The 19,983-nt window shown below is 40.6% G+C and overlaps 2 protein-coding genes and 1 pseudogene across 4 annotated transcripts in view; 1 reads left to right on the forward strand and 2 right to left on the reverse strand.

Moving 5' to 3' along the window:
• Window positions 1-160: 160 nt before the first annotated feature.
• Window positions 161-5,145, reverse strand: LOC110981494 (lambda-crystallin homolog; annotated as a pseudogene). Its single transcript, XR_015427885.1, has 5 exons — window positions 4,863-5,145; window positions 4,389-4,460; window positions 3,582-3,663; window positions 2,569-3,064; window positions 161-2,198 (listed from the first exon to the last, which is right to left on the reverse strand). The product of XR_015427885.1 is annotated as a lambda-crystallin homolog (transcript).
• Window positions 5,146-5,431: 286 nt separating this feature from the next.
• Window positions 5,432-11,385, reverse strand: LOC110981535 (lambda-crystallin homolog). Of its 2 annotated transcripts, none has more exons than XM_022239154.2 (8): window positions 11,249-11,385; window positions 9,843-9,918; window positions 8,930-9,011; window positions 8,468-8,620; window positions 7,896-8,057; window positions 7,453-7,647; window positions 6,756-6,861; window positions 5,432-6,194 (listed from the first exon to the last, which is right to left on the reverse strand). In XM_022239154.2, exons 2-8 carry the CDS (start codon window positions 9,905-9,907, stop codon window positions 5,944-5,946), a joined length of 1,014 nt encoding a protein of 337 aa, XP_022094846.1. In that variant the 5' UTR covers window positions 9,908-9,918; window positions 11,249-11,385; the 3' UTR covers window positions 5,432-5,943. The 2 variants fall into 2 exon arrangements, with proteins under 2 accessions (XP_022094846.1, XP_087003022.1); XM_087146896.1 differs by lacking the exon at window positions 11,249-11,385 and adding an exon at window positions 11,226-11,244.
• Window positions 11,386-11,636: 251 nt separating this feature from the next.
• The window catches only part of LOC110981531 (beta-chimaerin-like), a 54,426-nt gene continuing 46,079 nt past the window's right edge, over window positions 11,637-19,983 (forward strand). Inside the window, exons 1-2 of the mRNA XM_022239148.2 lie at window positions 11,637-11,772; window positions 14,364-14,396. Coding sequence (XP_022094840.1) covers window positions 11,679-11,772; window positions 14,364-14,396 — 127 coding nt within the window. The 5' untranslated portion in view covers window positions 11,637-11,678. The remainder of the gene's footprint in view (window positions 11,773-14,363; window positions 14,397-19,983) is intronic.

Below are 19,983 nucleotides of genomic sequence, written 5' to 3' on the forward strand. Positions count from 1 at the left end.
ATGTAATTTTGACTTTTATACAAAAAACGTGATTTCGTTTATAGCTAATTAACAATAGTTTTAACTTGGGCCAAAAAAATTAAAAACCCTCGCCAAATTTGAGGAGGGTTTTTGGTGCTTTTTATTTTTCTAAGTTAATACTTTATACAGCATAAAGCCTATTACACCGACGGCGATGACTCCAATAGTTAAAGACAGTTTTTCTTCGTTTTGTACGTCTAACAGCTTGAGACACAGCTAACGTTTAGAATAGGATCTGGCTTGACGTTTGGTTTTGGTAAAATTGTTGGGCTTTCTTCTACTTGATCGTCAAAATCAACGGTTTGAATAACACCAGAATTTAAGCTCGGTATGTAACCGGTCTGCATGTCTTTGGTCGCAATTTGTAAATTGTAATTATAACCTGCAAACGTTCCGATGCGTAAGTCCATGTCAGAGGGAACCAGGTATGACCCCAGTGCGACTACGAAATTAAACGGCGTTTTTGCGTACTGCAACGAATCTTTAAATTGGTTTATCGATTGTTCTTTCGTTTACTCGTTCAAATTCTTCTTTACTCGTCAATTTACTTTCTTTCAATTTTGTCGTCGTATTTGAGCGGATCTTTTCCTTCATTTCGTTAGACTTTTTCAGCTCGGATAAAATCAGTACAAATTCTTCTTGGGATATGTCGCCGTCTTCTATAGCGTGAGAAACGTATTCCTCGATCGTGTTTAGCTTGACGTCGGCAAGAACGCGGATTTGATCGTGTTTTTTTGTTTTGTGCGACAGTCGGCGGCTGGCGTATTTTAACATCGCTTAAGCGCCAAATGTGCCGATAGCAATGCTTTTCATAACAAGACCCACAGGGCTGGTAATGGCTTCCGAGATTGCGGGAATTCCTATAGCTGCAGAAGTTGCGCCTATCGCTTGTTCGTCATACTCTACGTAACCGAGCGCGGTTAAAAGTCGTTTAATCTTTTTGTAACTAACTTCGCGAGTGTTGCGTTCTCTTAAGATCTGCGATTGGATTTCTTTGATCTTTTTGAGCCTGTAGACTTTAGTCTCTGCTTGTTCGACCGAGTTTAACTCTGGGTACTTGCCCAAATCCGGATACATGTTTGACTCGACGTTTATTTATTTTTTTTTTATTATATACGCGTTTTAAAAAATTTCGAACTCGATTAAAATTTTGTAGATATTATTCAAGAGCTCACCTCGCTCGTTTTTAACAGAAAAAGTAAATTCACTGATGTTTCTGTCTATTAACTTTTTAGGCGTTTTACACGTCTGCGGATGTTGAGTTGAAAGGCTCGATGGCTATTACGTCTAGCAAGTCAAAAGACTGCCCATTATAAAAGTTGCCAAACGTATTTAACTATTTGCAATGAATAAACGCGAGTTTCAAGAGGTTTAAATCATACTTGCCTATCACTCACGACAGCATCGTAGGCTGGACCAGTGAATTTCGGAGGCGGTCCGAATGTTGACGTTACGCGCTGTATAGTGGAGCCCTAATGCTCCAGATAGCTGGCAGTGCCTGGAGAGAGTAGTAAGACAAAATAAAATAGATTTAAAGAGGAAAATTGCTTCCTGAGCATTTCTGTGGTATCGCATTGCACTCGGATCAATGTACGACTGGCGTTGCTTCTGGGATAGCAACATCTACCAATCTCTTTTCAGCCCCCATTGCTCGTCTTCTCCCATAAAAACTTGTCCAAGATTACAGGCCTTGGGTACTGGCTGAAGCCACAATTCCACCGCAAACATATTGTAAAGCAAAGACTTGTTCACCAGTTTGAAAGATTATGTATGGGGAACAGAAACTTGTGAATATGCGACAAGCAGAAACCGCCGGTATCAATTTGCATTCCCGTGTGCTTGGGATGGGCGATGGACAAGACGGCGTACAACTACGTGCCACAGTAGTCATTTGGACTCTGGGTTTGGTAGCCAACTGGAAATCATCCAGTTATTTTGAAGTACGTCTCTGTTGACAGATGGGGAACTATTACAATAACATTGAACCCACACATTATTTTTTATCACACACACAAAAACACAAAACCAAAGAGTTGTGCAGATGATAAATGCGAAACCTCTCGGAACTTACCCTCTGCATTCGGGTGAATGAGTTCAAATGGTCCGCAGAATGCGTAACGCATTCCCAATACGTTAGTGCAAACTTTGTCAACATCTTCAGGTCACATCACCCCATCCTGCAGGAAACGTGTACATGCATACAAGCAAGACCGCAAGTGGAAAAACCACTAACTTTACAACTATTTTCTGTCCAAATATTTCTTAGTTTACAAAGTGCACTATTCCAGTGATGGCATCAAACATGCCAACTGTTTGGACTCCAGGTTTATCAACATGCATCATTCTTGCTTCATTCTTCAAGGAATGATCTGTAGTGTTAAAAAACGTGTGTAAATTGAGGTAAATTGCCTTGCTAAGGAACAAAAATGGCAGCAATTTCATGTGAGCAATGAAACCATTTTGGAATAGGACAAGTAGATCAAGCATTATCAATATTTTGACTGGTTCAATATCTCAGGTCCTTGACCAGCAGAGACTGTTGTGTACTTGCGGCAACCAGCCTCCAGGCTTCATTGATGGTGGCGTACTGCAGTCGATTCATTGCAAGCCCGTCGACCTCCCTCTTCGCCGTCACTGGTTCTTGGCCCACTTCCTCCATCAGGGCTTGCGTGATTGAGACAACAGACGGCTCTGTCCAGCGACTAGGGACGATCGGCAGAAGTAAGGAGGGCTGTGATGAATCAGTGATGAAAATTTGCCCAAAGGTGTGGTCCCAGTTGGTCCACGTGGTCCACGAGATTTGTCCAATCATACATCCATACTGTGATGTGTATTAAACTACATGCATGGTGAAAGTTGTGACTTGAACTTCAACACTGGGGTTTCCTACTTGTACGTGTAGGGCGCCAGTGACTGCCACCTTCATGTCACTGGTCACACCGACAAGCCCCCTCTGTTTTTCTGGAGTCGGCGTGCCTCTTAGCAGTCCCGATTTCTAGAGTTCCACCAGCTATTTTTCGATGTATGCCACGGCACTTGAAAGCTGAAATGTTAACGGAATTTAAGCAAAATAATATAAATTCATTGATAAGATCAATGCCTGTGACAGACCTTGTGTTTAAGACAAATTTGTCTCGTAACCCTAAAATAGGCAGGAGGGGTTGGACGATTTCAGCTGGAAGTATCTAAACCAGGGGCGAATCCAGGAATTTTCCAGTGGGAAGGGGTTAGGCCAGAGATTTTTTTATAATGTCTCGCTCATTTTTGCAGATAAGCAGGATCAGTTATGAAACATTGTACATGACGTTGTTACAATGGTTGGCGCACTTATTTTTTTTTCTATAAATATTTTCCTCATTGTGTACTTTTTGTCTCAGAGTGCCCCCCGTCCACGCCTGTGAACTTTTCAAATCCACGGAGTTTCGTTGTTGTAGGTCGTTTATAGTATGTGGCCCGTCTTTATCAGAACACGTGGTGTGCAAAGAGAATTTCAGTGCAAAAGTCACCATTTTTGGCTGACCTGTAAAACTCTGGAGTAGCCGGGCCCTACATGTACTCACTTGGGAGTGTTCTATGTCAAATAGTGTGACATTATATCCAGCACTGATGAATATCAATGTCCAGCTTCGTCCAATCATACCACTGGGACCAAAATAAGGAGAAAAAATCAAGGCACATATGTTTTCCATTCGGCCGTAGTTGAATTACTGACATGATTCATGTAAAGATGGTGGTAAAGTGGTCAGAAAGAAGTTACAAAAGTAGACATTAGGATATTGGAATTACTTGCTTTCTTCGGGCACAATTCAAAAAGGATTCATTCAGGGACCCAAACAATGGAAGCTGTTTCGAAGAATGTTACAGGAATATTTCCCAAGAGATTTCTAACAATTTACATAACCTTATGAACAAGTTTGTAAATTAATAATAACGCAAACCACTTCTGAAAACAGGTTTTGAAAGCTTGACTCTTCTTTAAAAGTGTGATTTGTACCAACTAACCACTTGAATTTTAATATGTGGTGATGCGTTGGCTACTGCAGATCTCTAACAGTTTTTATATATTTTACTTAATCCAACATTACCACAATTTGGCATTTATTGACTGCAACAAAATCGCAAACAAAAACATGTGCTACTGGTAACTGGATGCCAGAACTGAAGATCGTAAGGGGTGAATTGTATTTATGGTGGGGACAGTCACAAGAGCTTGTTCCGTCGACTGACAAACCAGTTCATAACTTTTTGATTGAATGGCATTGTCAAAGTGGAGTCCATCACTAAGTCCCTGGAAGTCCATCACATTAAGTCACAAAATTCTTGAAATGAACTGTGACAGAAGTATTCCTTTGTCATTGTTTACCAACCTTCTAATGATTCCGATCTTCCCTTTGCTGGGTGGTGCTTCAGGTGTTGTGACTGATGATGCCATTTTGGAACTGAACAGAAAATACACCTATCTACGTGTGAAGGCTAGCGTTTAAAATTATTTTTGGAAAGCCCTGTGCAGCTTTGTGAGGTGAAATGTGGATTAACATATTCTTGCTGACCATGTAGTATACCTATAACCTGAGAGTTTGTATTGACCGATTGACCTAGCTGTCAGTTTCAAGCACCAATTTCGCTCCCAAATGTTGCACTCGTGAGGGGACAAAGTCAGAAGACACGGGCACTGGATAGAACGTGCACAAAGGTAAGGTTACAAAATGGAATGATGCGTTCAAACCATCACCTTGTTTGTAAAAATTAAGCTTTTAGCACAAACGTACCAGGACAAAGGGCTTTTCTGTGGCCCAGATCCTATACTAAACAATAATGTGTTTTATTCCTACATGCCTCACCCAACGACTTACGCTCCGGGAAGACAGTGTTCAGATAGTTTCATAATACCCAATTACAGATTTCCCGGCCCACCCGGACCGTTTCATTTTCCTGCGGGTGTATGTACCCAACGCAACTGTCTCACAGAAAAGAAAGGTCGTTTATTTGTGACAGAAGTGTTTTTTTTAACTTACAAATGCACTTCATGGACAAGCCATTTTTACTTGTCACATTTGCAGCAAAGGTTTCTCGCAGAATCGTAACCTAGCAAGCCACTTGAGTGTCCAAAAAAGGGGAAACCATTGTGACGTGTTGCAAACACAGTATTGTAACGCGATTCGGATTTTAAGTTGGACCTTAATTGGTTCCCGGCTACTAGGTGTGCCAGTTTGTACAATTATTTGAGGATACCAGTTTAGCCTGGCACTCCTATAAAATCTGCGGTAAGCACGTCTCGTCCTCTTTTCCCACTGGTCAGTCATACCGTACCTGTCACTGCAGAGAAGAATTTGTACCTTAGCGTGGGAAGGGAGCCAAATACTCTGTGAGTTTGGTGTGTAATAACTGAAACAGTTATAATCACATGGTATAATCACTTTTGTGGTGTGATCTGTGGTAATTCCTGGGAAACTTTAATTTCTATGAGCCACTAGCTGGTTTGGCAAGATTATATAATTTATAAGAAATATAGATCAAATGTCTTGATTATTCATAAAAATATTCATATTGAAAGAAATCAACAAAAACTTTATTGTTTGCGTTTAATTTTGAATAACTTTTGCATAACTTGTGCAAACTGAAAATTCAGATTCAATTGTAAACATTTAAAAATATATATCATATCCAATCACGTTTATTTAACTTATTCAAATTTGAAAATTCTACATTTAAAATGGAACTTTTGACTGAATATTCTGCAGGGTGCCATTGCTGATCAAGTTTCAAAGTATAGGGGCATATAGAGGTAATCAAATTTATTAAGAATCAGAGCACTGCTCATCTTTCATTACTTTAGCTGCAGAAGTTTCAACTGTGACATGAAATCATTGCTTTAAACACCAATCCTCAAAATGACAATATTCACATGTCTAATGGCGCTTATCATTTTCCTGAAGCACAGTGTAGATATTGGAGAGGTTTTTGAGGCTCCAAGTCCTTTTTTAATTTGGCCAACGCCACAAGCCTGGCATCGCGCCATTGACGGATCTCCTGCAGCTTGTCCAGAGGATAGTGTGCGTTACTATCACTCACAACAGCATTGTACGCCTGTCCGGTGAATGTCGGTGATGGCCCGAACGTTGATGTTACGCGCTCTATGGTGGAGCCATAACGCTCCAGATAGCTGGCAGTGCCTGGAGAGAGTAGGATGAAAGAAAATAGAATTCTTGAAGAAAACTGCTTCCTGAGCACATCTGCCGTAAAGTGTTTCACTCTGATCAACATTCAACCGGGGTTTCATCTGGGATTGTAACATCTTATCTCTCCTCCGCAACAGAGCTTCCTTGGGTGCTGGCTGGGGCCATATTTTCACTGCAACCAGTATTATGGGAAGAACTGTAAAGACCAGTTCACCAGTTTAAAAGATACAATAAATATAAAAAGCAGAAGCTTGTGAATATGGGTAAGTCCAGAAATTAGGGGTCCAAAAGTGTGACGTTTTCGTGTCCATGTTACATCTCACCTTTGTTATTTACAAAATCGGATGTGACAGGGACATGAAAAAAATGGACCCCTAATTTCTGAAATTACCTACATTCATCAAGCAGAAACTCGTCTGGATTCCGGCTTACACATGCAAAAGTGAAAATTATGCAGTAAATCTCCACTAACCAACCCAATTTTGTCGGGTACGAAAAAAACCAATGAACCAAAGAGTTGTTCAGATGATTAATGCGAAACCTTTCGGAACTTACCCTCTGCATTTAGGTGGATGACTTCAAACGGTCCGCAGAATGCATAACGCATTCCCAATCCGGCAGTGAAAACTTTGTCAACATCTTCGGGTGACATTACCCCATCCTGCAAAAAACGTGTATGTAAATTCGGGGTCCAGTGTTGATATTTCTCCGTCCCTATTACACCTGACGTGTATACTTTAACAAATGATATATCACTGAATTATTTTCATTTGTTGGCAGGTAATGTGCAGTACTTTTTCAATCTTGGAAATTAAAAAAATGAGTTGTATAAATTAAAAAATCGCATGCCAGATGTAACAGGGACGGGAAAAAAACTGGACCCCAAATTGATAGAATGTATTCAAGCATGACTGCAAGAGGTAAAAACAAAAAGCAGTCTTTGGTGTTGATGCGCAAACTTAACTATTTTGAGTCAAAAAGGAATAAATATTTTCAAATCCACTGATACCGTAAAAAAATTCAGACTGTTTCGGAATATAGGTTTATTTGTCTACGTGCATCATTCTTCGAGGAAATAGCCAAAGTAATGGAAAGAAAATTGCCTTGCTAAGGAACAAAAGTGCAGCAATTTCATATGGGTAATGATGAAATCATTTTGAATGAGACAAGTCAATCAAGCAATAGCTGTTAACATTTTCACCGGTTGAATATTTCTCTCAGGTGCCACCAGCAGAGACCGTTGTGTACTTACGGCAACCAGCCTCCAGGCTTCGTTGATGATGGCGTACTGCAGTCGATTGAGTGCAAACCCATCGACCTCCCTCTTCACTGTCACTGGTACTTGGCCCACCTCCTCCAATAGGGTGCGTGTGCGCGAGATGACAGACTGCTCTGTCCATGGACTAGGGACAATCTCAACAAGAGGGCAGTAGTAAGGTGGATTGACCTGTTAGAAAAAAGTTCATAAGATCCCAAAGTGACAAGTGCAAGGAAACAATGGTTTGGCTCATCATTAATTGACATATCATGCACTGACCACAAGATATCAGTTTACAGCATGGCAACACTACGTTATGTCATTTTGTAGTGCAAATGTCTAAAACGTCCAGCAAGATTCAAGCAGTAGAAATGCAAAAACCCCTTAACAGTGGTCAGTGTTGTCTGTTCTATCATTTCTCATGGAACAAATCTTACTGGGTGAGCCACGATGCACTGGCTACGTCGCTTGAGATGCTCTGTGAATTTTGAAGGCACAATGCAGGACGTGGAGCTGCAGAGGACAGTCGCATCATTGGCAAACTGCTCTATCTCGGCGAACACTTTCTTCTTCAAGGCTTCATTCTCAGGCACGCATTCCTGTCCAGCACACAAAGAAATTCATCTCCCGAGCATTTGCACCTCTTCACGGTCCCGTCTAAAAAGGAGTCATTCCACACTTGGTTCGAAGCAAAGCTTTACTATGACCACTGGTCAATTACTTAATGAGATGGGGTAAAACAATTGTCTCAAATACCCCTTGGGATTTTGTGATATCCAATCAGCCTCTCACAATGCATTACACCTCGCACATTTCTTTTTATGTCAGTGGTTTCCTCCTTGCTTGATAACAAAACAAGGCAATGGATTATCCGTGATGAAAACGTGCCCAAAGGTCTGCTCCCAGATCGGACAACCTGACCTGGCCAACCATCCATCAGTGATGTGCGCCAAACTATGGTCAAGCAGAGTTGTGACTTGATCTTCGACACGGGTTGCAGACTACCAACCTGTATATGCAGGGAGCCAGTGACTGCCTCCTTCATGTCACTAGTCACGCTGACAAGTGCCTTCTGTTGTTCTGGGGTCAGCGTGCCTCTTAGCAGTCCCGATTTCTGGAGTTCCACCAGCTGTTTGTCAATGTCAACCAAGGCACTTGAAAGCTGAAAAGTTATTGGAATTCAAATGAAATGACAAACAATAAATTCATAGACAAAATTGACGCCCATGACAAACTGCGCTTTTGAGAAATATGTGTCTTTAACCCTGGAATTGGGAGGAAGGGTTGGAAGATCTCAGCTGGAGGAAATCTTAACTTGCATTTCTACAGAGTTGTGATGTAAGGTTCACCCACTGTACATTCCCACATCAGCACACCTGATGATGTACGTAGTGCGTGTCAAGTCAGTTGGTTAAATTTTTCATTTTTGGCTCACCTGCGAGCATGAAAACCTGGAAGTACATATACTCACCTGGGACTGTTCAATATCAAATATTGTGACATTGTATCCAGCACTGATGAATATCAATGTCCAGCTTCGTCCAATCAGACCGCTGTGGCCAAATGATGAAAAAAAAAAAACCAGCAGTCACCGAATTGGCCACAGTTGAATTACTAACAGGAATCATGTTAAGTTAGTGTTACAGTGTTCAGAAAAAAAGTTACAAAAAGTACACTTTAGGAAATCTGAATTACTTGATACTTTCTTCAGGCACAAGTCAAAACGGGAAGGCACAAAAACCCCAAACATTGAAAGTTACATGTACTTCGAAAGAAATATTACATGAACATTTCCAAAGGATTTCTGACTGTTCACAACAATACTGGAAATTAATACAAACACAAACCACCTCTGAAAGCAGGGTTTGAAAGCTTTTTGAAAGTGTGAATTTACCAGCTCCTAACCACCTGAGCTGTTAATCAATGGGCAGTGCATCGACTACTTTATTTATGCAAATCTGTCACTTTTTCGTGTATTCAACTTATACCAACAGTACCACAATTTGGCATCTATTACTGACTGCAACAAATTGCAAACAAAAACATGTATATGCCACTGTTGAACTGCATGAAAGAAAAGATGATCTTAAAGCGTGAATTGTCGTTTTTTTTGTGGAGATGGTCACAAGAACTTGTTCCACAGAGGAGACTGAACACTGACAAACCAGTTGATAACCTTTTGATCGACTGAACAGCCGTGTTGAAGTCGAGTCCATCACTAGTCCCTGGAAGTTCATCGCAAGTCACAGAATTCTTGAAATGAACTGTGACGGAAACATTCCTTCGTCACTGTTCACCCTCGTACTTGTGGCCAGTCTTGCGACGGGATTTGTGAAAGGACTAGCGAGGGACTCTGCCACAACACTGATGACCACTTGGCCAACCTTCCAATGATTCCGATCTTCCCTCTGCTGGGTAGTGATTCAGGTGTTGCCACTGATGATGCCATTTTTACTGGAACTGTGAACAAAAAATACACATATCTTCTTGTGAAAGCTAGTGTTTAAAATTAGTTTTGGAAAGCCCAGTGCAAATTTGTGAGGAGAAATATGAATCAGTATTCTTGTTGACCATTTAGTATACCTATAACCTGAGATTTTGTTTTGACCTAATGACCTAGATATCAAAAGTATGTTTAGTACCAACTACAGTCATTAATGTTGAACTTGTTAGGAGGAAACAAAGCCAGAGAGCATGGGCACGAGATGGTACATTCACATAGGCAAGATTTCAAAATGAAGTGATGCATTCAGACTGTAACCATTACATAAAAACTGAATTTTTATAAGCACTCGACCAAGGGCTTTTTTTGTAGCCTAGATGCTGAAGTAACTGAGGCAGTCTTACCTGCTCTTAAACAATGGCATATTTAATGCATACTGGAAAGGTTTTTGCAATTTGGCAGAGGAGATTATAATCTTGGGGTAGTGGTATGGAAAAAAAATTGGACCGAATATTCATCAGTAATTTGCCCTGTATACACTCCCCATTCAAGAATGCCCCACCCAGGGGAGTTGGATCATGATTGGATCAAGTGGCATGTACCATACATGTACATATACATGACACTGCAAGGGCAGGGGTGAAGGGACCTCCCACACACATATTGCAAATTTGTTTGTTAGGGGTGGGGTTTTATGTTGAAAAAAAAAACCAACACAATGGAAAAGGTATAACTACCTGCCTTAAAGGAGAATTTTAAAAATTAAATGGATGAATCAAAGCAACTATTAACCCCTCCACCCCCAGGCTAGTTGGATTGTAATGACAGCCAGTGCCAGGGCATAGAGCTGTGGTACGAGCACTGAGTGACCATATTGGCTCTTAAAAAATGCAGACCTGCCACACTCCTTCCTGAGGTCAGGCATTACCACACAATTAATTAATAGATTAAAATTTCAAATGAAGTGAAAGCTAATTTAAATACCCTTTTATCCTATTGTTTGGTAATGCCTGACCTCAGGAAAGACTACGGCTAGGTTTGCAGGTCTGAAAATGTGAGGCACAGGCTGGGGACAAACGCCGAGGAGGGGCGGGGCCGGAGCCAGGCGCTGGCCACAACCACACTGGGGGCGTTACCCATGGGCAAATAAAACTGTTGAAGAAGATAATTCTCCACGAGCATGACGAGTGTAGCCTGAAAGGTGAACCACCTCCATGAGTGAGCCGATAACAAAAAACCTATTGACTGTGATACTACTGTGATCTAGAAGCGAAAGCAAAATATGTACCCACTTGCTGTCAAAAACATTAAGATCAATATTTACTGCTAAATTAATGAAGCACGAACCATTTGTAAAGGCGGCTTGACAATAAATGGTTTCAGCTGTCCGTATGGTACCCAAAGCTCAGCCGCCCAAATTCCCTTGATAATCTGCAACGATCTGAGTTGTCGTCTGGGTACCGCGCTGGATCCCGATCCCGGAAGATCGTGTGCATGCAAGATTCGATTGCATTGTGTGTGGTTCTGTCATTTTGCCTCCTTGCACTGTCGTCGAAAGGACTTGACTTTTTACCTAACCAAAACATTGCAAAATCTCCATCAAGAACCGAAACGACACTGCGGGGAATCCATGAATGTATGGATTTCATCACGTGCGTGATGTCCGGAGAGTCTGCATCCGAGACGTGGTTTTTTACTTGTTTAGAAATAGAATAGGCCCACAGTGTTTTCATTGTGTGACCCAGCGACGGTGAAATTGCTAGAGGAAAACGTAAACATGGCAAGGCGTGCTAGTGACCCGAGAAATCGTCAATATACGCAGGTCATGCCAGCGCCTCCAACACCATCGTCTTCAGAGGTGTCGGAGGATGGTAAGTGTTGCTTTTCATGCAGGTTTTAATGTTATTCCTGTGACTGAGTTACACTAGCATGACCGGCCATGGCAGGTTTTGTTGAGTGTTTTGTTCTTCGCATTTCTACAAATAACTCAGCCGGCCTGTGTCGGAACATGTTGAACTTCAACCGAAGCAGTGACTGGCATTTTTCAGCTAACCTTGACTTCTGAGCAAATTTATTGGACCCCTCCTGAGTTGATAATCCCATTAGAGAAGAGGATTAATCAACCAAGTAACCAGGAACCAAGTACCGTAAGTGAGTACTGGTAACAAATGGATTTTATGGAGTACAATAAATTTGTGCAGGTTTCGAGATTATGCTGAACGCTAGCCTAGGTTGGACACCAGTCTTCATTACATTACGACTGACGTGGTACGGTCAAGGAGTCCACCTCAACTATGCTGAACGCTACTGTTTTGCTGGATGTGTACGTTCGTATTTATGCATTGGAAATGTCACGGTGACACATAAAATCTGAATGACCCACCCGTCAAGGTTGGTTGGTCTATATGTCATGGTGTGTGTTGTTCCAGGCGCAATCATTGTATCTGCACCCTTTGAAAAGTGTTTACCAAGTCGTTACAGCTTTGGAGGGGACAATTTATTTGGTAAGGGAAGTTGAGATTGAGTTTTGGGGACAAAAGTTGTTCCCATGCCGGTAATGTTGTTGATCTCCACAATGTCTACTCAGTGTATTCCCTATGGAGTACCAAAGTGTGATGTCATTTAGAACCAGTAGATGCCCTACAATCGAATGGAGTACGCGCGCGCATTGGTTCACGCACGGGTACTCTCGCTAATGCTTTTTATATACACAAGAGTGTGTGACGTATTCACTTTGGCTCTCTATAGCTACATGTGCAAGTATTCTGTTGGGGGTGTTGTTGGGCATTGCACCAATCGTTGATCCGACTTTATTTTCCTTATTTTTTGAAAAAGTCGTCCACAGCCGTGAATTGGAAAGAAAATGCAATTACTGTATTAGTAGATAGAGTAATCAACACATTGTACAGTGAGGGTTAAGTTTGATCAGTGACAAATTGTCAACCAGTGGTCGATTTCGGTTGGTAACTTATGTAGTTGAAATATGTACCACGCACGAGGCAAAATCGACCACTGATTAATAAGTTGTCGCTGATCGAACTTGCCCTTGATTGAGCTATAATACAGATCAACCGATTGCACCCAACATGTAGACCACTCTAGTGACTAGAATGAAAGTTACTGATGGTAGCTCTTTTGGTTCCAAGCTTGCCACGCAGACATGTGCGCACTAAGGACTTATCCAACCAGTCGGGTGGTGTTCTGTAAAAATGCATGCATTCTTGAGTGTGGTACGGCTTGCACCACCAAAGTAATGGCCTACTTGAAGTACATGTAGTCTAGAAGGTATTGATCAGCAGGTTTTCTTACTTCGCCTGTTTCCACAACCTTAATTTTGAACCCTGCGCACACAGTATATTTGACAAATTTCAAACGATATTGATGACCAGTCTTTTCATTGAGCTACTTTACTGCAAGAAATTAAGGATATTGTGGGAAGAATTTCATATACGGACGTCACTAAGTTTCCTGTATTTATTTATTTTTTAGCCATAACATGACCTTAAAAGTTCAAAGTTCTTAACGATAACGTTTGGGGATATGCTGAAATCTTAACAATAATAACTGGAGAAAGTCATTAATAATGACTCCTCACATTACCAGGAAAAATTGTCGAGGTATTCACAGAAAACCGAATTTTTCAGGCCAGTCTCATAGGTTTTGCGCACAGGGTGTCAAGTGGCTTCCATGTGTTATGGAACTCTTTTCGGCATTCTTTTTCAGTCCTTGCTGCAGATGAATCATAGCAAATTCAAATTGGAAACACTTCAGATTGTCGCAGTTAGGAAAATCCCACTGAGAACGCTACTTTTTTAAATTTAGCATTCGCACTGTCCCAAGTGAGAACAATCTGGGAACATCAGCTGTTCCCACTTGGGACGACTGGTTGGATGTCTCGTTGTACATGTATCTTTTGCCACATCCTAGTTTTGAACATGCCGTGTTTATTATACAAGTAGGTCACCCTGTTCTCAAAATAAAATCTTCCACGGTGAACTGGGGGTTTCAGAACTAGTCCTTTGCTCCTGGTCCCTGCTTTGAACCAAGAGGTCTGATTTTCTCAAAGCTATCACAAGAAACAAAGAAATCCCCAGGCATTCCAAAATGGAGCCTTCTTGAATCCTGCACAGTCTTCCACTCTGCTGGAAACGAGTTCAATTCTGTCACGTAACATTGTTCCTAACAGACCTCAACCTTCCGGCACCTTTGGATTTTCCACACACTCCAAGGGTTAAGGCACTGGCCTACGTGAATGTACCAGTAATAATAATTACAAGTAGTGGTCAGACCCTTGGTCCAACATTAGCTATTTAAAATCCTGTGGTTGGATGATCTTTAAGGAATTGAAACAGAAAAGGGCTTTTAAGTTACTACCGGAGATTGTTAAAGATCGAACAACAAATGCCACGGTTTTTAATATCAGTGAGGCATTTACATATACCTTTTTTCCCTTCCATTACAGAATTTGAGCCGACCTATCAATGGAAATCTCATTGTAAGTATGTTTGTTTGCACTTAAGCCTTGTACCTCCACTTTTTTCTTTCATACCTCTTTGTTTATTTTGTCCACACTGACCTGTACCTGTAGTTTATGTTTGTAAATTCCCCAGATGGCTCATACGGTAGCAGTTTTCTCAGTCCTGAAAAGAACTACCGGTACAAGTAGGCCTGATTTCTGCTAAGGACAGAAAATAATTTCTCATCAAAAAGCAGGTCCTTCAAGCCAATTTTGGCTATATTGAAAACTTTGCTTAGACCCATTTCTTGCTTAGAGTCTGCATGAAGTTGCACCCAGGATGGATGATGTTATCCGTTTGCTTTGATCATCTGGAGGCTAATTCCAGAGAATTTGGGGGACTGAAAGTTACAGGCAAATGCCTAAAATGTCCTGGACTATGAGTATTTTCAACTTGTAGAATCCCTTACATCATAATGTGTCATTACAGGTATCATAAAGTTGGAACAGAGTTGTGTGGTGCATTGTATGAGCTGTGTCACTGAAGAAATACCACCACCATGACGCTTTGTATAATGAATCATTCTATAAGATTTAGGGGTTCAATTCTTTTCGTGTCGCTGTCACATCTGACGTATGATTTTGTTAAAGTTCACAACACTTTCTATTCTCTATTTAGAGAGAGTGATGAATTAATGCAAATTACCTGCCAAACAAATAGAAAATAATTTGAAATCAATTTTAGTGATATTTGCATGTCAAATTACACAGGTATAAAAGACAAAACAGGGACACAAAAATGTCACACTTTTGGACCCTGTATTTATAGAATGACCCATTCATGTATATGGTAGCTTGAAGCTTCACAGCACAAAACACAGGGCTACCAACCCTTCCTATACTGAGTTTGAAACTTACATGTTTTCAGGTTATTTTTACCCTCGGTTTGCCTTACGGGTAATCTCTCACCAAAGGAATGAAATGGAACACCCTGTCCTGTCCTTAATATGTAAATATGAAAACATATATGCTTCTCACAAGTACGATGCACATTTACCGGTAAGTCCGAAACAGACTCCCAGAGCTTTGTTCGGTCGATTCTCACACTCAGCTCTTACATAAAAAATAATGTTGCGGGCAAGCAGAACGAGCATTCATGAAGGCATCTTTAAGAAATGAAAGGTGCTTTGGTATGAACTCTTGCATCTGGTACTCTGTTATGGTTCCTTTAACATGCCAAGGAAGTTAACCATTGAAAAAACATAAAGTGCAATCTCTCAAGATCACTGTGTAAAGATAAGTAAAGTAAAGTATTTTAACAGAATCGTCTGTTGTTGTTTTTCCCACCGGCATGCTTTGTTCTTTTCCCCCCGCCATGCTTTGTTCTGTAAAAAGATCAAGGGAAGTCACAAGAACGGGGTTGCGGAATGGTCGATAGTTTGCTTCCGTGGGAACGGAGTTGGTCTTTTACAGAAATTGCACATTAACAGAGTGCATTGTGCGGATCATTGAAATGTCTTTCAGCATTTGTTGAATTACACACAATGAGTTGAGGGGCACATTGTTGGCAGTTTATTGTCAGAATTGCCGTTATTTCCCCAGTTTGGACTCGGATGGTTGGAGTTGATGACTAGTTAGCAAAAGAGGTTTAAATCGACATGTATGTACATGTGTAAATACATTTATGCACAATTGCGCGTGTATTTGATGTCTTTTGAATTGCTTTTTTTTCAGCTAAATTTCTTTCTTATTGATTATTTTTTTCTTTTTGGAAGTACAAAACTTCCTCCTATAATTTGGTTTGGGACAGGTAAGCATAAATTTATGAGCATAAATTTTGCAACTTGACACATACATGTATCAGGTGGTTTCTTAAACTGATACATGTAATTGAAACAGGACAGGTGTCAGTTTTATTTTAATTTGGCCCCTAGCCAAGTTTGGACCCCTCACTTTCCTGGTTTTTGGTGAGGTTTTTTGGTCCTTTTTTTGTTGTGTTTCTGCAAAAGTTAGTGTTGTGGTAAAAAGCTGTGGTTTGTGATAACATGGGAAATCACCATAATTTGGATTGAATGTATTTGCCTGCATGTCACATCTTTTGTTGCTGAGGCGGTGAAACACATGGTAAATTGACTAGCAAATTACCGGTACATGTTAACCAAAATTACTCCAAGAAGTACCATACATCTAACTCTGACAGGAAGCCAATTTCTGAGAAAAATTGAACAGTCTCCACCAGTGAACCGACAAGAAGCCGGATGATTGGTTTGTTGTAGTGTAATGAATCACTTTTTGGGTCCCAATTTCGAGAACCAGCTTGTTGACATTCTGAATGGTGCCCCGACTGTTGTACAGAGAAGTATTTTTCTTTCAAAACTTAACTCAGTAAAAGGCTGAAAAGGGTATGCTGCACTTCCTACATGTAGTTTCAATACCATAAGGTCTGTAAAAGTAATCACATGATTTTTTTGGAAAATGCTCTCAGGACCTTATTCTGAGCTTAATGTTTGTGACTCACCTAACGAAAACAAGTCACAAGGCTTTTTTACCAGTTATTTTGTTTCAGTTTCCATTAGAAAGAGCAGTTTACACGTACCGGTAGGTCTTTTGTATCACTCACTTTGGCATCCTGGTGAAAATGGAAATTGCACGTACATGTACATTGTACATGTGTAATGTGGGTGACAGGTGCTGATGGTTCCTGTGGATTTCCCACAATAAAAGGCTTTTTCAAAGGCCTGTAATACCCAAGAAGTGGCTCTGGTGACTTGTGCCTTACTTTCACACAGTGTGTCACATTAACAAAACATGTTCCAGGCTAGTTTACTTGTTCAACCAGCTTGTGGGGGCAATACTGTACATTACTCAAATTTCACCAAATCATCTCGCCCAGTCTCATGGTTTTCAATAAGCATCTTTCTGTGCATAATTTATCAGTGAGAACCCCATAGCTCTGGCATGAAGATCTGGAATTCTCAAACCAATTGACCTTTGCCCGCCCACTTTTCTCACTTGACCTGTAGTGGGTCAACAAACATTGCATCGTCCCATACATGTAGCAAAGTGTGTCATAAGTGTCATTTACCAAAAATAAAGCTGATGGCCGGTTGAGTACTTGGACTACTGACGTTCTACCAAAAAACCAGCTTTATTTTTGGTGAACAACACTTAAAACACACTTTGCTGTGGGAGAATACCATGTTTGATGATGTTCTATACCAACTATACATGTACATTTAGGTCACATGACTTCGCAGGTTCAATCCCCCTATAACGTTGAGTTTTGTGTGAACCTGTGAAGTGTTGAGCAGTATTACATGTACATGTACATTGAATGGTACTGGTAGAGACTACTAGTACACGAGCATGTGCAGTACACGTACTACGTGCATAAGTGCATATAAATGAACTCTGATTTTAAACAATGAACTTTCAATTAATGTAATTGAACTTTAAGAGGATTTAAGAAACCCAGGCGGTTCGCATTCCAAGCAAATGCATGTGCCTCGGCATCCCAGGTTACCCATATTCCCACTACCGATGCGGCCAGCAGAATAAATAACGCTGTTTGTTTTGATCTGTCCGGGGATTAGTCTCTGTAGGTCGGCACAGCAACCATCTGCCCCGAGGTGTATCTTCATCAGTCGTCTTTTTTTTTTTTAATCAAGATGTCATGTTTGATATCCATCAGGAGTGCTTGAAATAACACCATTTGGCAAACCAGAAATTCTGGTTTTGGTCATCGCTTACACGTCCATACATGTACCAGTACGTGTACATGTGCATGTAAGGAACGGGAGTTTTTATTCTCCACAGGAGGTTCAGCATTTGTACACTGTACAATGTACATGTACACATGTAGCTGTACACGTTCATGTACATGTATAAAGTCCAATTCTAGTTGTTGAAATATGCAACATATTGAATTGATCAATCAGAATTGTGCCTCCACTTTTTTTAAATGTTTTTTTGAAGCAGCTGATTCCAAGTCCCAAAAGGTTTATTCAAGCAGATGATTACATTTTTTACAGAGTGGCTGACCTCACCATGAGTTGCCCAAGCCTGCTGTTAATGACACTAACAGAATTTCTGCACTGCTGCTAGGTACCAACACTCCAAAAAAGGTTCACATTCTTTTTTTTCCCCTTGATTTCAGGCAGCAGGGCTGAAATTTATGAGCTCATTATATGTGGTAATTCAGTCTTTCCATGCTTGATTTCCTAAGCTGTTCCACGGTGCTCTCAGTGTACCAACCCTGTTGAAAGGATGTGGTTGCGTTATGAGGCATTCTGGGGATAACAAGAGCTGCCATTTTTAGCACTGATTGAGGTGATGCCCTTGAATATTATGTCCGCACTTCCCTTGTTACATTCAAGTCATCAGAACCCCTATGGAAATAACTGCCTTGTAGTTCATGCTGTAACTTACTGTATTCCATGAGGTTGGGGCACCATTTGTGATGGTGTCAATTGTTACATGGGTTCCATAAAAATGAACAGTAATTTCCCTGCATGTGGATTCCAAATTGACATTGTTATACATCTTGCTAGGCTGAATACAGAGGTGTGTCTTATTTTTACTGAGTAAATATCCCACTCTACAGGTCATGACAGGTGGTAAAAGTTACCCATGTAACATGGACGCCGTCACAAATTGTGCCCCAACCTCATGGAGTGACCCCAAGTATTATTAAGAGTTATGTTAAAGGCAGTTTTAAAGTGGACATGTACTCATGTACATAGGTACTTGTGTGAATTAATTTAAGCTGTGTGACTAGAAAAAAATACTTGAGTATATTTCTGGTGTGAAATTCCTCTGGAAATTCAAAGGGAATTTTCACAGGAAGTCAGACCTTTTTGGTAGTTTGTTCATGTTTGAGGAAACTGCCAGAGGAGTTAAGGGGAAAGTTTACCGGAAAATTTTGAAATATTTAAGGCAAGCAAATACATGATCTGTCTATTTAAAAAAATAAACTGGCGGTACGTTTAACTTTACGGTACCAGGTTTGAAGAGGTTACTTGCGGCTTGATGATGATGCTTTTCATTTCATATGTTGGCTTTTGGCAATCCAGAGGGACCAGCATTCCCTCAATAAAACCCAAGCAATCAAAGTTTTGTCTTGTGCATTTGTCAACATCTCCACAGAAATCAAAAATGTACATGTAGTTAAAACATGGTTGTCTTTATAAAGAATAGGTTTTATAATTATTGATTGGAAAGGGGCACAGACTTGGTTTTGATTGGTGTGTGTTCACTAGGCAGTACATTTACATGTATATGTACATGTGTCTCTGGATTGCCAAGGGCAAAAAAAGTGTCCGTTTCAAAACAACTAGCATATACTCTGCATGAAGGTTTTTATAGAAAGATTGCCTGTCGATACGGTATTTTGTTTGAAACAGACAGTGCTCCGGTGCTTGCTTGCTTGCTCTGCTGTGCTAGACTTTGATTTTGGGCAGTGATTTCAGTGATTTTTTTAGAAATTGTAATGGTAGAATTAATAGAAATGGGGATTCTCTTCCTTTAATTAAAAGAAATTGGCCGCTGTGATAAAATACCTCATTTTACAGGAACTTAACAGATTTTGACAGGATGTAAAGAAACTGCTGAAACAAAAGAAAGAACC

Source organism: Acanthaster planci, linkage group LG15, assembly GCF_054643075.1.
Source record: "Acanthaster planci isolate LZ-2023a linkage group LG15, COTS_SCS, whole genome shotgun sequence".
NCBI classification, from domain to species: Eukaryota; Metazoa; Echinodermata; class Asteroidea; order Valvatida; family Acanthasteridae; genus Acanthaster; species Acanthaster planci.